At 37.3% G+C, this 14,520-nt stretch overlaps 1 protein-coding gene across 7 annotated transcripts in view; it reads right to left on the bottom strand.

Moving 5' to 3' along the window:
• ZNF385B (zinc finger protein 385B) overlaps nt 1-14,520 on the bottom strand; it is a 176,691-nt gene that overhangs the window by 30,850 nt on the left and 131,321 nt on the right. For all 7 annotated transcript variants that reach the window (XM_052791868.1, XM_052791867.1, XM_052791869.1 and 4 more), the window contains one exon: nt 9,406-9,516. In XM_052791868.1, coding sequence (XP_052647828.1) covers nt 9,406-9,516 — 111 coding nt within the window. The remainder of the gene's footprint in view (nt 1-9,405; nt 9,517-14,520) is intronic.

Raw genomic sequence — 14,520 nt, 5'->3', positions numbered from 1 at the left:
AATCCCAACCAATTAAACCTTGTAACTTTTTTTTTTTTTTTAAGAAAGTCTTCTATGCTATAAGGATTAATGACTTGGTTGTAAGAAAAGACAAGTTTTTCCTCCCTTAAAATTATATTTCATTGAGACACACAAATGATCCAAATGTTACATTTTATTTAAAATCTAAAGGTAATTGTTACTTTCAACTTCAAATCGTTAAGTTTGAAATCTAAGCATCAGGACGTTACACTGTGAGACTACATACAGTACATTAGCCTCATATACCAGATTGCATCTAATAAAACATCAACAATGCAAATCTTTATCTTCTACATGTAAGCATCTGTATTGGGTCTGGCTGAGATGGAGTTAATACTCCCCACAGCAGCCCTCATAGCACTGTGCTCTGCATCAGTAGCTAGAAAGGTGTTGATAACACACCAGTGTTTTGGCTACTGCTGAGCAGTGCTGGCACAGCATCAAGGCTGTCTCTCCAACATTTTTGCCCCCTCCTCAGCGGCAGGCTGGGGCAGGACGAGATCTCGGGAGGGGACATAACCGGGACAGCTGACCTAAACTAACCAAACAGATATTCCATACCATATGACGTCAGCTCAGATATAAAAGCTAAGTAAAGGGAGACGGAAGGGGGGCATTTTTGTCTTCCGGAGCAACCACTACGCGTACTGAAGCCCTGCTTCCCAGGAAGTGGCTAGACATCGCCTGCTGATGGGAAGTAGAGAATAATATCATTTGTTTTTCTTTGCTTTCGCGCGCGACCTTGGCTTTCAGTTTATTAAACTGTCCTTATCTTGACCCACGAGCCTTTTGTTATATTTTCTCCCCCCTGTCCAGTTAAGAAGGGGGATTGATAGAGCGGCTTTGGTGGGCACCTGGCATCCAGCCAGGGTCAACCCACTACAGCATCCTTTCTAAAATAAATGTGAATATCATTACCATATTATAGTGCTTAAAATAACCTCAGTAGCTTTACTTTGCATAAACTTAAATGTGTGTATATGTATAGATATGTGTATATAGAAAGATACAGATAACCAGGAAACATACAGATCATACAGATTCATTGATAGTGGTATTACCTTTAAGAAAACTTTGAAATTCAGGTAAGACTGCAGTACAAAAGATTACAGAAAATTATCCCTGTCAGGAGCAATGACTGACAGTATATTTGAAATCAGCACTATTCATTTTGACAGTTCACAAATGACTGAGTTTTAGAATCTATTTGGCATGTGAATGACTAATTAACTGAATTTATTACTACATAAAGAGACAAAATATTAACCTACTAGATCCCTTCAATGACAACATGATGTAAGGTTTGACTAAGTCTAATGGTTCAGTGTGTATGTGTGTGAGATCAAGATTTTTTCAGGTTTCTTCAGGAACTGCCGAAGCAGCCCTTCAACAGGTCTTGATGGAAATAAGACCACTGGACCACCAACACTTGAGCTGAATGCTTGAATCTGCTACCACATTATCCAGTCTGACAATTAACATATAAAATTAAAAATATGTAGAGCAGCATGACATTAGGAAGGAGAAATACAGAAATAAAAGGAAGCTCTGACGTATCGACGTGGGAAGTCTGGGTTCATGCCTTAAGCTCTGCAATACCAGGTGAGTGCCATAACTAAATGGAACTGAACATGGGGCCTCGTGTCTCCTATTTCTTCTTCCTTGCTACTGCATGTTTTTAAAGCAGGAATTCCACCCTGGATGGAAGTCTTCTCAACAACAATTTTATCTCAAATGCTGTATTCATTTGGTGTCAATACAATGGTAGTCTCCAATGAAAAGTATTTTGTTGAAAATGCCACAAAAGCTTCTGCCAATACCACTTCAAGCACATAGACAATTTACAACTGGAAGATTTAACAGATATGTAGTAATCCTGAAAACTTCCATTCTGCTCTGGAGTATCTACAAAGATAAATTCTTCCTGCATACCATAAAAAGTTTTACACAATTCTAAGCTAAATAAAAAAAATCTAACATGTCCTAAATATAATGTACACTGTAGAAAGACCACCTCTCAACACCTGTGTACCTGCCCACTTTTATACATCAAGCTGATTCCAATTCCAGGGAGCACATCATTAATAAAGAATTTCCTTATTTTACAATTATTCCAGAATATTTACAACATCCTCATAATATTCAGGTCTTCACCCTAAATTATCAACAGCTTGAATTACCCAAGCTTATTTTGAAATCAATAGAATTTGCATCTGAAAGATACAAATAAGGCCTAAGTAGTGTTGGAAGAGAAGTAATAGTATTCGTGTAAAAGCATGGATCTAAGCAAGGCCGTGACTTCCAGAATTCCTGATAACTACAGAATTCCACCATAACTACATAGTCTCAAGTACAAAAAAATTCATTGTTTTTGCAGGTAAAGTTCTTAGTGTGGAAGTAGCTAGGTTACCCATAATTGCGTTACATTAGGGAATAAGGAGAAGTGGTTTAATGAAGAAGTGTGTGCAGCATCCCTGTGAGAGCTCTCCTGACATGGCTGCAATGGCAGTGGTCCTAGAGAAGGCATCTAACTGTGCAAGACTGGAGGAGCACAGAGGTATTTATATCCATAACATATTGTCATTTTAATTCACAGCAGGTCCTAAACTACAAAGCTCCCTTTCTTAAAATAGTAAGAGATCTACCAAATGTTTTATCACATAGTTTACCTGTTAGAACCACATTGCAACAGTATGCATATTTATGTGAGGAATATATAAATTAAGAAGAATTTAGACTAATAAAAATTACATGACGTGATAAATTAGGAAGTGGTGTTGAAAAATTTAGTTTTAACTCATTTGATATTAATAATAGATGTAATTGAAGAAATCTGCAAAACAGAAGTGTTCATACATTTGTTATACCAAAGCTATACGTTATTTTTTCAATTCTGTTCTCAGTGGATTTCTAAAACCTAATTGCTCCAAATAGTAAGAGAGATTACTGTTGAAAAGGACATAGAAAAATCAAAAAGCTGTGAAGATCAGCCGTGTCATAAGTCAACTCATATTTTAAATATCTAACCAAACTTAGTTAAAAGCTCTGTTAAATACTTCTGTTAAATAGTTCTGTTCTGTTATTTGAACAGAACTTTCAGCACGTTATAACCCTGTACCCTATAATCGTGCAATATTTCTGTCATGTTGGAGCTAACAACTTTCATCATTTTGTCAGTTCTGTCTGCAAAACAGAAAATTACCTTCACAAGTTCCTGAGATTTATGCTTTTAATTACCTCCTATCCGCTTCACTACCCTCCATACCCAAAGAATCAATATAAATAGTCTTATTTATAGGGAAAATGTAAAACATTTGACAAAAGACAATGACAGTTCTGGAGATTTTTATTTGATGCTATTGATTATTTTGCGTGTTATCGTTTTGACAGCATGAGTGATTCACTCAAATTTGCAAAGTTAACATTTGGTAATACTTGCCTAAACTTCAAAAATTTGCCTTCTGGCTTTTGAAAGAGATGATCACTATCATCACATCATTTTTATTAGCTATAAATGCATTCAGCAATAAGATGACCTTCCGCATCTCTTAATGCCCAACTGTTACATCTGCTTTTTCTGATCTGTCTGCAAGGTGTTTTTTCTTGATTTCCGAGTCTTCGCAGGTGACATCAAAAAGCAGTACCAACTCACAGTTATTACTCACAGAGCAACACACTGTGCAAACACAAGTTTATTTCAATCAAATGATATCCTATCAACAAGATGGTACCTACCAGGATGTATCACAGTCAAAGACCTTTCTACCTCAAACAGAAAGTCACAGAGGGAAGCAGATACTTATTCTAGACGTGACCAACAGATGACAAACTCTGCTTTCAAAAAAACCACCACCAAACAAAAAACCGAGCAAAAAACCATGAGCACTGCTGGCTGGACTGCTGGCATAATATATTTGTGAGTTTGGAGTACAGAGAGATCTGGCTGCTGAGGAAAGGGGCTGGATTAGCACTGACATCATTGTATAGTGCCCAAGCTCCAAAAGCTCTGCAGACTATCAATACAAATAAGGAGGGAGAAAAGCAGAGAGGAGTTACTTGAACATAAGGTGATGATTCATAGATAGGGAGAAACAAGCAGTTCTGCAGAAGCCAAACAAGCATCCTTGCAACTGCAACTCACTTTTCTCCTATGGCTGCAAGCTACAGCGTCAGACGCCATAACAGAATGTATAATACACATCTTGGGGACAGTCTGGCCAAAGCTCCACAGCTGCTGGAGAGACTTACTGCCACACAGCAGCTGCAGGAGATGCTGCAGATTCATCTGGTGGCCAGGAGGAATGAGACAGAACAAGCCAAGAGTAGGAAGAGAAGGAATCTATGTGGGATAGCAAACAGCCATTTTTCCCCTTGCCCTGTTGCTACTGGACCCTCTTACAGGTATCATAAGGATTCAGCAAACTCACTCAAGCTGCTTTTTGTTTATGCTACAATGTCTGTAATATAAACAATTAATATCAGCAAGCCAGACCTATGTAATGAATATCAAAATTTATTTAGCAAAGCTTATCTATAGTCCACATAGATATACCATGGGTTGGAAGGAATCCCAGAATTCTTAAAAGGAAAAAATATTTTTTAAAAGGCTAAGCTAGATCTTTCTCAGCATGTCTTGCTTCCTCTTGGTGCAATACAGTTACATCCCTTGTTCTGATGGCCTTTAAGCAAGTGTAAAATCTGAGTCGCTATCACAATCTGTTCCATGATGAGGATTCTTCCTCTTCTGCTGCATGGTCTCTGGTGGTAGTAAACATAACCGAGATATCTCTTATTTTTTCTGAGCTGGATTATAACAGGAGATCGTAGCTTGAGCTTTACTGACACACTAGTCATTGCTGCATTGGAACACATCCTGTTTCATCATCATGTAGAAATTAAAAGATAAAACAGTGTTAACAGATATTTTGACACCAAGATGGAAACAGCTGTGTTTATTCTAATATATTGGAGCAAATCCAACTGTAACTATTAATGGATGGCATTGTTTTATCTTTTTTTAAAGAGTTTTCCAAAAAAAAGTATGTTCCTCTGCATAACAGAATAAAGTTTAAGCAGGCCGGAATAAGTATCTCACTGACTATTCTGACTAATCAATCTCATCAACTACCAATCCTCATAACATTATCCTTCCTAAACTGAGATTTCCAACTTAATTCAACAGCAGTTGACTCCTGGTATCTACCATCGTTAAAAATCAGTTTAGGAGAAAGCCTTTTCTCTACTCCTCCCTCACTTTTTTGCCATTTCACTTCCTTTGAATTTATGAGAGCTCTACTAACTTCCCAGTTTCTGGTATCATAATCTTGCGATCAATTAACTTTCTCCTATTTCTTTTCATGATTTTTCTCCTGACTAAATCCTGCTTCCCCCCCCCGCTTCAAAAAAAAGAAAAATATAGAAGAAAAAGAAAATAGAAGGCAAACCTAATGATTGGGGATTCAGTTCTAGAAGCAGGCATCCAGTGTAATTTGGTACGTCCTCAGGTGCCCTGCCTGACCTCCAACTGCAGGTCAGGTCTACCAGCCTGATGTGGATGTTCCAGATACCTCAGATACTCAAACAACAAGACACTTAGGTTTAGGCACCCAATCCCACTCTAAGTACCAGCTAGAGCATCTTAACTAGATCACACCAAAAATATTGTTGAAGCAACCTCAGTTATCACTGTTGTCAGGTCAATACTACTATTACAGATAAGATTCCCATTCAAGAACCTCAAAGTTCAGGCTGTTAAAACAACTTTAGTTTTGTGTTACTTCACAGAGATGGCATTTTATTTTTCTGTTTCTTAAGATGTTGGATCATCTCTTCCGTACTACAGTTTCTCCTGGAGCTGACAGAGCTTGGAAGGGGTGCTCAAACTGTTCGTGCCAGAATTTATTAGCAGAAAAACACAACTTCCAAATTGACCAAACTGCAGCTAATGAATTCTAGAAAAGGACAAATAGAGTATGATGGTAAATGTCTATGAAAATGTCTATGAGTCAAAACCCATCATTTCTTTTTTGGAAGAGGATAAACAGATCAGGCTAAAACTAGACTGAATTTAGAGTTTGTATGCAGGTGTTTTCTTCATGTTGTAATTTTAAAAATTGACTGGGAGATCCTGAAGAATTCAGCTAGGAAACACTGTTCAAATTATAATATTGTAGAATTAAAAATAGCATTATCCTAGCAATTTTTATTTTTTAAAATACAGGAGGCATCACTTCAACACTAGATGTTTACTCCCACATTAGAGACAACCTATTTTAAAATTTCCTTCCATCCCTGATAACAGACCTTCTCCTCCTGCAGATAGCTGCAGATCCCTGCCTCTGAATCTTATGCCAGAACACTCTCACCAAAGCTAAACCTGCAGACACACTAGCAGAAGAAAACTGAAACCTTTGCAATTTACTGTATTAATTTAGTGGAATGTTTGAGAACTATAAATTGAGTAGACTGAATCTTTTGGTCTATTGATCCAGACCAGTGGGTGTCCACAGTGTGAGGAAAAGATTGCAGGCAAGGAAACCAATTTTCTTCTCACAGATGAATATCCACTGGTCCATATGTTACTCATGCAACAGATAAAGCACTACTAGAATCAGGTCAGAATCTTCAAACACAATGCAACTGAAATTCATTTAGGAAAACAAAAGTAAGAAAACTACTTAACAGCTTACTTCTGTCATTTTTATTCCATTTGCCTGCATAATTTAGGTCAAAGGAAGTTCAAAGGAAGAAAATGCCCATCGACAACAAGGACCATATCAGCCTTGTAGAGCTAGAAGAAACTGCAAGTGTGAAGTGGATGTACTACAAATCTCATTCTGCAATGTGCTATGCTCAAGGTTTTAATACAGGTTATCACAGTTTGGTTCCAACCAAATGGCTCTGAATACCTTCTTAGGATGTTACATGGCAGAACTGATTCACTGAGATTCAAGAATTACAAGGTTCACAAATACCCGACTCCCTTTTCCCCAACCCATAAACACAGGACGGATTATAAAGACTATTCCACCCCCTAAGCATAATTTCACATTATAAAGGGACAAAAGAAAAATACAAGCAAAGACTCCAGATTTTTATTTCTGTGAAGGAGCTTTTAACAAGCTAAGAAAGAACTATAAGAGTCTGCAGAATTTAGCCGAAAGGCCATTACCTCAGTGAAATTATAACAACACAGATTATGGGCGGGGAGGGAGTGGTGAGAATAATATCCAAATAAAATAAGATCTCCCTCTCTTGGAAAAAAAAAAAAAAGGCAACACACACTCAGATAAATAACTCTTAAGGTCAAAAGACTGAACGTGGAGGAAAGATTTAAAAGCTTCCCAGGAGAAGCTGAATAGTCCAATGAAAGGCTAGAAAGCTTTTAAAATACAAGTGCTATACTATGAAAACTCATTCTCCAAATATTCCTGTATGTTGTGGTTATGAAATATTTGTGAAACTTAAATTTATATTTAAGTGTTTTCTGGTATTAGTAACACTACTAGAACCTCAGCGCATTCTAAAATCAAATTTCCAGGTTGTTTGTGAATGTCCTGGTAAAGCAAACTGCTGTAGAAAGTAAGGAACTGCATTTTATCACTAACAGCAGCACAGTCATGATGCTTCATCTTTTCTTACAACCATTCATTACAAAAGGATGATGATATTTTCTAGTAAGTAGAACTGAGCATACTGATCACATTTAGAAAGAAAGGAGCATGACACCACATGAATATATCCGCCCCAGAAGAAGAAACAAGGGTATACGCTGCCATGCTTTTGTGATGCCACTATTGAAAGCAGAATACAATATGCACTTTTTGTTCTACTTTCTTTGTAAGTCTAGATAGGAAGAATTGCTTGGTTGGCAGAAGTACAAAATGATATAATATTTCAGCTCTTTTTTTGTTTTGAGCCACTAAGTTGTGATTCAATCCGTCTCTGCCTGAAGTGCTGTTTGTCCACCTGAATGTTGGTGCAGACAAAGTGAGCGACTCCTCTAGGGACAGGACCCATCATCAGTGGGACCCTGACCTCACCTCAGGAGGAGAGGGAAGAGCAGGAACAGGCTGAGCTGCCTCCCTCGTGACACAGTAAGGTCCAGCTCAGAAGCAAGATTCAGATCCATGGAGCCCATGGAAATTTTTTAAAACTTTATTGGTTCTTTGCTTAATCAGTAAAAGTAGGTATCTGGACCAAATATCAGAGCAGAAAGATTTTTTTTTTCCCTTAAATCTTAACCTTAAAGAGGAAAGACAAGTGAACTAAATTTTAAATAATGAGTTTTGAAATCAGTTAACTAAGTAGATATTGCCACTTCAAAGAAAGTTTAATAAGCTTGTCAGAAGATGACAGATTTAGAAATTAATTTGAAGGTAAAATAGCACTGCTTCAAAATCCCTACCAGCCTAGACAAGAAAGCGAAACTGGGGAAAACACTTTACAAAACGCTTTTCAAAGTGGAATGATAGAGGCAAAGAAAATCAGAATAATAGGTATGGGTGCTTTACTGCGAATCTCTAGGAGCACCAAGTACTCAAAGCCTTCGAGGAGGTGTCTGCAAACTATTTCTTAGACTGAAATTCTAACAGCAAAATATATAATATTAACACATCACTTAAGGATTTGTTCTTACACTTGAGATCAACAAAAAACCTGAGAATTTGGTGGGGTTTTTTATTAGCTTAATGACATTAGTAAGTAGTCTCCAAGAATAAATACATAAAGTGCCAAAGGTCATAATTTTCTTAGACATAGTTTTCTTGAATTTCTTTAATTTTCAAGCTACTCAGGAAAAACATATGTATTTTAAACATATCAGTCAATGTACTCTTTTGTAATGCATTTATACCTCAGAAAACACTTTCCTTGAACTTTATCATACTCAAAGAGACAGCTAGATGTAAAAGTTCATATTTATTACAAATTAAAGCTACTGGAAGAGTGACTTTATTAAGAAATCTGAAGATGTATTATCAGCAAGGATGTAGGAACAACAGGAAAAAGATATTTCTTCTGGAAGAACAGCGGTTATGACATGGAGAATTCACAGGGAAGCTTTTCTGTCTGCTCCCCCTCCTTTTTTTAAAAAAAAACCCAAACATTTCTTTTTGCAGTACCTCTTGAAGGTTACTGGACTGTCAACTGGGATATCGTCAATGGATGCGGCATTGGATATTGTGCCAGACCCATTCAAGAAAGTCAAAGAGCAATGTACCTTTATGGACTTCCACCTCTGAGTGGACAAAATACCAGCCCAGCAGGCTGAATAGAATGTAGGCAGAACTGGAATGATTTGTTTGTTAAAAAGAGGTTTAGATTAATTACACCTAATGTACAAAAAAAAAAAAAAAAAAAGGAATTACAATAGCCGATACTCACATCAGAGTTAAAGCGAAGCTGGCAGACATTACAGGAAATGACTTGTTTCTTCTTTGGGGGAATGGACACTCCAAATGTATGGTTTATTACTGCTTTTTGCACAGGATCCATCTGGAGAACAAACAATAATCAATTTACAACTTTTCAGGACAATATACAGTACAGAAGAAAAATAAAAAAATAACACTTTCTGCTGGAAGCTTTTTCTTTTCTTTACTTTTTTGAGATAAACAGGAGGAAACAAAATTTCAGCCCTCATCATAATTAGATTTAACACAGGTTAGGGAATTGGTAGCATGCCAGAACTTATGAAGAAAAGGCAGCTCCACTGTTGCTGCCATCCCCAGGCTACTGAACAGTTCCCCCTCAACCCTGCACATCCTCTGTGCTGCAGGGCCCTGCTATCGCAGCTGAATTGCTAAGAGCCCCCTGAAAGCCTTCCCCTATCACCTGCTGATCCAACAGACACATTATAAGAAACCATTCAAAAATTCTGCCCCCTAAAAAATCAGTCATTTATCTCTACTTGGTTTTTTTGTTCCATGACAGATACTAGCACTTATTTGGAAAATATTGTCTCCTGGAGACCTCTTTGTGAGACGAGGTCCTTTGCAGGCTCCATTAGAAACTCCACTTGCTGGGAAAAAAAAGGTCACAATGCCCAAACATTTCCATGCAGAACTGATGAGTGACAGAGCCCATGTGAAGGTTGAAGTTCAGAGGAGCACGCAGGGAGTGTTTGCACTGGGAAAGGGTACTGAAGTTACCACGCTTCAGAAAACATTTTAACACTGTGAAAAATGTGAGATAGGTGATACACTGAATATATTAATTTTAAATTTGAGTGAATATTTTTGGGAACTGGGAACTTATTACATCTTTGCTAAATACCAGGACTCCTGTTGGTCACCAGTATAGAATATCCTCAAGATCGCAGAGAGCTCTGTTGTTAACACTGCAGGAGCTGGGGAATAGCACTGGATGTTAAGGAAACGGAGTTTATAACTGCTACTGTGTCGAGGCCTCAGTTAAGCATAATATATCATTTTTTCTGATGTGGCATGGATACAGCTTAAAATTAATTTCCTGACTCAAAAAGATTCAAACTTATTTTTCTAATTCAAATAAAACAGAATCTCTGGTCTGATCTCACAGCTGATCTTGCTATGAGCATGAGGTTGGACCAGATGACCTCTGAGGTCCCTTTCAACCAAAATTATCCTATGAGCATCTGTGCACATGTGGTCCTCCATCCTTGTTTAAGATGAGAAATGGATCCTGAAGAGGAGAGGACAAAAAATCTACAAGAAAATATAAGTGCTCATTTCCCAACTTTGTTTTTGAAATAGCTCAGGAGAAAATAGTTGAATTTTTTATAAAGTTGTATTTTTCTGAAGCTTGCTTTGCAGTCACAGTGATGGTTTTTTGCCTTTACAGTACTATTTGAAGGAACTAAACTTGGCTGTTAAATCTTGGGTGGTATACATCACATATTTGATACTAAACCGACTTAAAAAAGGAAGAGAGAAAAGTTAAAGTTACTGATTCATTAGTTAAAGAATTGTAACAGTAAATTAGCTGCTTCCAGACTTTCTAAATCTGAGGATAAAAGACTGTAATTTTCCCTTAGTACGCATTTAAGCTTCCAGAGGAGCCTGCACTAATGAGGATTTTCTTCACATATATGCACATGCACAAATACACAAATGCAATAAAAACATATTGCATTGTATCTGCCTGAGAAGACATTCTCCAGTAATGTATTAGCTAACATTAAACACTTAACAATTTCTTTGGACTACAGCTACATAGGTTTCTTGCTACATTCCTTTTAAACCAAATGCATGGTTTTGTAAATGTCATTGATAACAAATTTTCTGGAGTGATAATAGAATTTTTATCAGCTTTTGCCTTTAAATACTATTTTCATTGCCAAAGAGGTACCATATTAAGACAATTACAAAAGTAAAAATACTTCATCGAGAATGAATTACTGAATTATTAAATGACACAGTGTTGTTACAATTAATGTGATAAAGTCTAAAAAAACCCTAAGATAAATATCCTTATTTCCTGTTTCCTCTGTTTCTAGAATATAGTGACAGTCCAAAGTTTAAAAGCTTAAAATATAACAAAAAAACCTCTGTTTCTGACTTGTACCATTTATTGCATCACCCTGCATAATCTATCACAATTATACACCCATATTAAAAGTTTTTTGAGCATCCATTTTATAATAGATACGCCAGTCAGTATATATTATTACATTTATAATATATATTAAAACATTGCTGTATCATTAAAGGAATAGTTTTGGGTTTGGTTTTAAATGGAAGATATGTTTTGCTTTTCAACTTAACTATTAATTGTTAGATAAGGTAATCTAGAACAAAAGAGTAATGCTGAAAAGTACCTCAACCATCTGAAGTGTCTGAGATCGGTGAAAAGAAATAGCAAAAATACCCACTAGCGTCTGCAGTCCCGTTTAAAAAAAAATAAAAAGGGAAAAAGAAGCAGTGATCAATGATTCCTCTGTGCATTCCAGATAACAATCCACAGCACTAGTGTTAGGCAATGCCGTTCAAAACCATACAATGCAGACTATGCACAAAGTCCCAGTTTCAAACAGATGTAGCAGCACAAGGACAAAAACCTACACAAATAATACAGCTCACGCTGCTTCCAGAAAGTACCACTCGGGATCCCCAGGGGATCGGTTAATGATCCTTCCCAAACCAGAGCCCTGCATGCAGTCTGGTCATGATTAGAATTCAAGAAGTGCAACATTAACAATTAATAGGTTTTAAATATATCAGAAACTGGGGTGGATTACAGCATGCTGGAAAAATAAAATAGTATCTCTCTGTTAGAAGATTAATGCTGCAGGGTAAACTGATCTCAGATCACTACACAAAATCATCCTTTTCATTGCAGGGAAGGAGGGAAGGAGTAGGAAAGAGGGAGAGAGTAATTTGTTGAGGTATATTTAGGAAATGATGCAGCATACTTTGCCCAGTGGGAAGCACCAGTATTTAAAAACCAGTTCTATAAAACAAAATAATAACAGAAGCTAACAGCTACCACAAATGCAAATAAAAATCTGCACTACGTTGTTTACGTTACAGAAGGAATTAATAAAGCAATTCACAGTGCTCTGTTTCCCGGTTTTGGCTGAGACAGAGTTAATTTTCTTCCTGGTAGCTGGCACAGTGCTGTGTTTTGGCTTTAGTATGAGAATAATGTTGATAACACACTGATGTTTTAGTTGTTGCTAAGTAGTGCTTATCCTAAGCCAAGGGTTTTTTCACTTCCCCATGCTCTGCCAGTGAGGAGGTATGCAAGAAGTTGGGAGGGAGCATGGCCAGGACAGCTGACCTGAACTAGCCAAAGAGATATTCCATACCATAGAACGTCATACTCAATATATTAACTGGGGGAGTTGGCCAGGAGGCCGGGATCACTGCTTGGGGACTGGCTGGGCATCGGTCAGCAGGTGGTGAGCAATTGCATTGTGCATCACTTGTTTTTCTTGGGTTTTATTTCTCTCTCTCTTCATTATCTTCTTTTGCTTTACAATTATTATTATTATTATACTTTATTTTATCTCAGTTATTAAACTGTTCTTATCTCAACCCATGAGGTTTACTTTTTTTCAATTCTCCTCCCCATCCCACAGGGGGTAGAGGTAGGGGAGTGAGCAAGCAGCTGCGTGGTGCTTAGTTGCCGGCTGGGGTTAAACCACAACACTCTGGTAGCCATAACTAAGTTTAAAAACCTTTCAGTCTTGTTCTCCTATTTCAATTGGTTTAATAAAAATTAAATTTAAAAATGTCTTTCCAACAAAGTTGAAGGTACTATCTTTTTGCAACAAGTCTCCTTAAAACCACCCAGACTATCAAAGTGAGCGAGGATTAACAGAATCCGGACAGGTTTCAGCAGTAATCTACTACTACTTCTTCCATTTCCCGATTTCAGAACATGCAGACATGAGAAATACTCTACAACTACTGAGACTGACAACAATGACTTTCAAAGCACTTAAAAAATGCAAATGCAGCAACAGACAATCCAAAAGCATAGAAGAACCGTTAAACTCTATTGAAACTCCATCTAGCCTATCATTTTATCCCCCCAAACAATCATATGTAGTTACCAAGAGAAGAACAGGAGCAGCACAAACATACGTCATATTTCCCCTAACTATTTTTACCAGGTTGACATATTTTTCCACCAAAAATTTTCCAGAGCCAGGTGTTTTCTGTGTATTTGCTAAATCCCAGTGACCTTTTCTTGCATAGTCACTCCTGGAACTGATGTAAAACAGTTTGCACTCTGCATTGAGTTCCAATGCCTACAATCTGCTGTGTCAAGAAACAATTCTTTTTGGTTAAACGTAGCTCCATGCAACTCAATTTTATAAGACCTGTACCACATCCCAAGTTATCTCTGTGTTGCTCAGTCATTCTGTGCATGGAAACCGTTCCATTCCTTTGAGCATCCTTTTTGCCTTTCTCAATTCTACCACAATTTAACAAATACAATCAAATATTTTGAAGACATGGACAGGAACCATATACAATACTCAGGGTGGGTCAGTACTGAACCCTGAGCCGATGTTTTCATGGAAACACCATTATAAACCTGTGATCTCACTCCCAAGTGCTAATGGCCAATTCATGGCACATTACTTTCTACATGAAGTTTTGTGAAGTTTTCCTTGCACGTGCATCACTTTACATTTATCTAGATGGAACTTCACCAACCATTTATTGTCTGGCTTCTCAGTCTCATTAAGGTCTTTCACAATGATTTTGTCTTTCTTTGTCCTTACTACCTTGAAGAACTTCACCATTAGCAAACTTCCTCAGCTCGCTCGCCTCACAAGCACCTTTTTGGCATGTCAAGATCCTCCTATGCCAATTTAGTCTTCTTAAAAACCTTTGCCAACTCATTTTGTGAAAACCCTTTTGGTAATTCAAAATACGTCACATAAAACATCCTTATTCACATCTTTGTTGACACCTACAAACAGGTTTGTAAAGAAGGATTTATCTTTAAAAAGCAATTATGTTGACACTTTACAGACAGTCTACAGCATGAGGTGTCCTCTTATAC

The sequence above is a fragment of the Harpia harpyja genome, chromosome 7 (assembly GCF_026419915.1).
Source record: "Harpia harpyja isolate bHarHar1 chromosome 7, bHarHar1 primary haplotype, whole genome shotgun sequence".
NCBI lineage: Eukaryota > Metazoa > Chordata > Aves > Accipitriformes > Accipitridae > Harpia > Harpia harpyja.
This window is presented reverse-complemented; position numbering and strand designations above follow the sequence as displayed.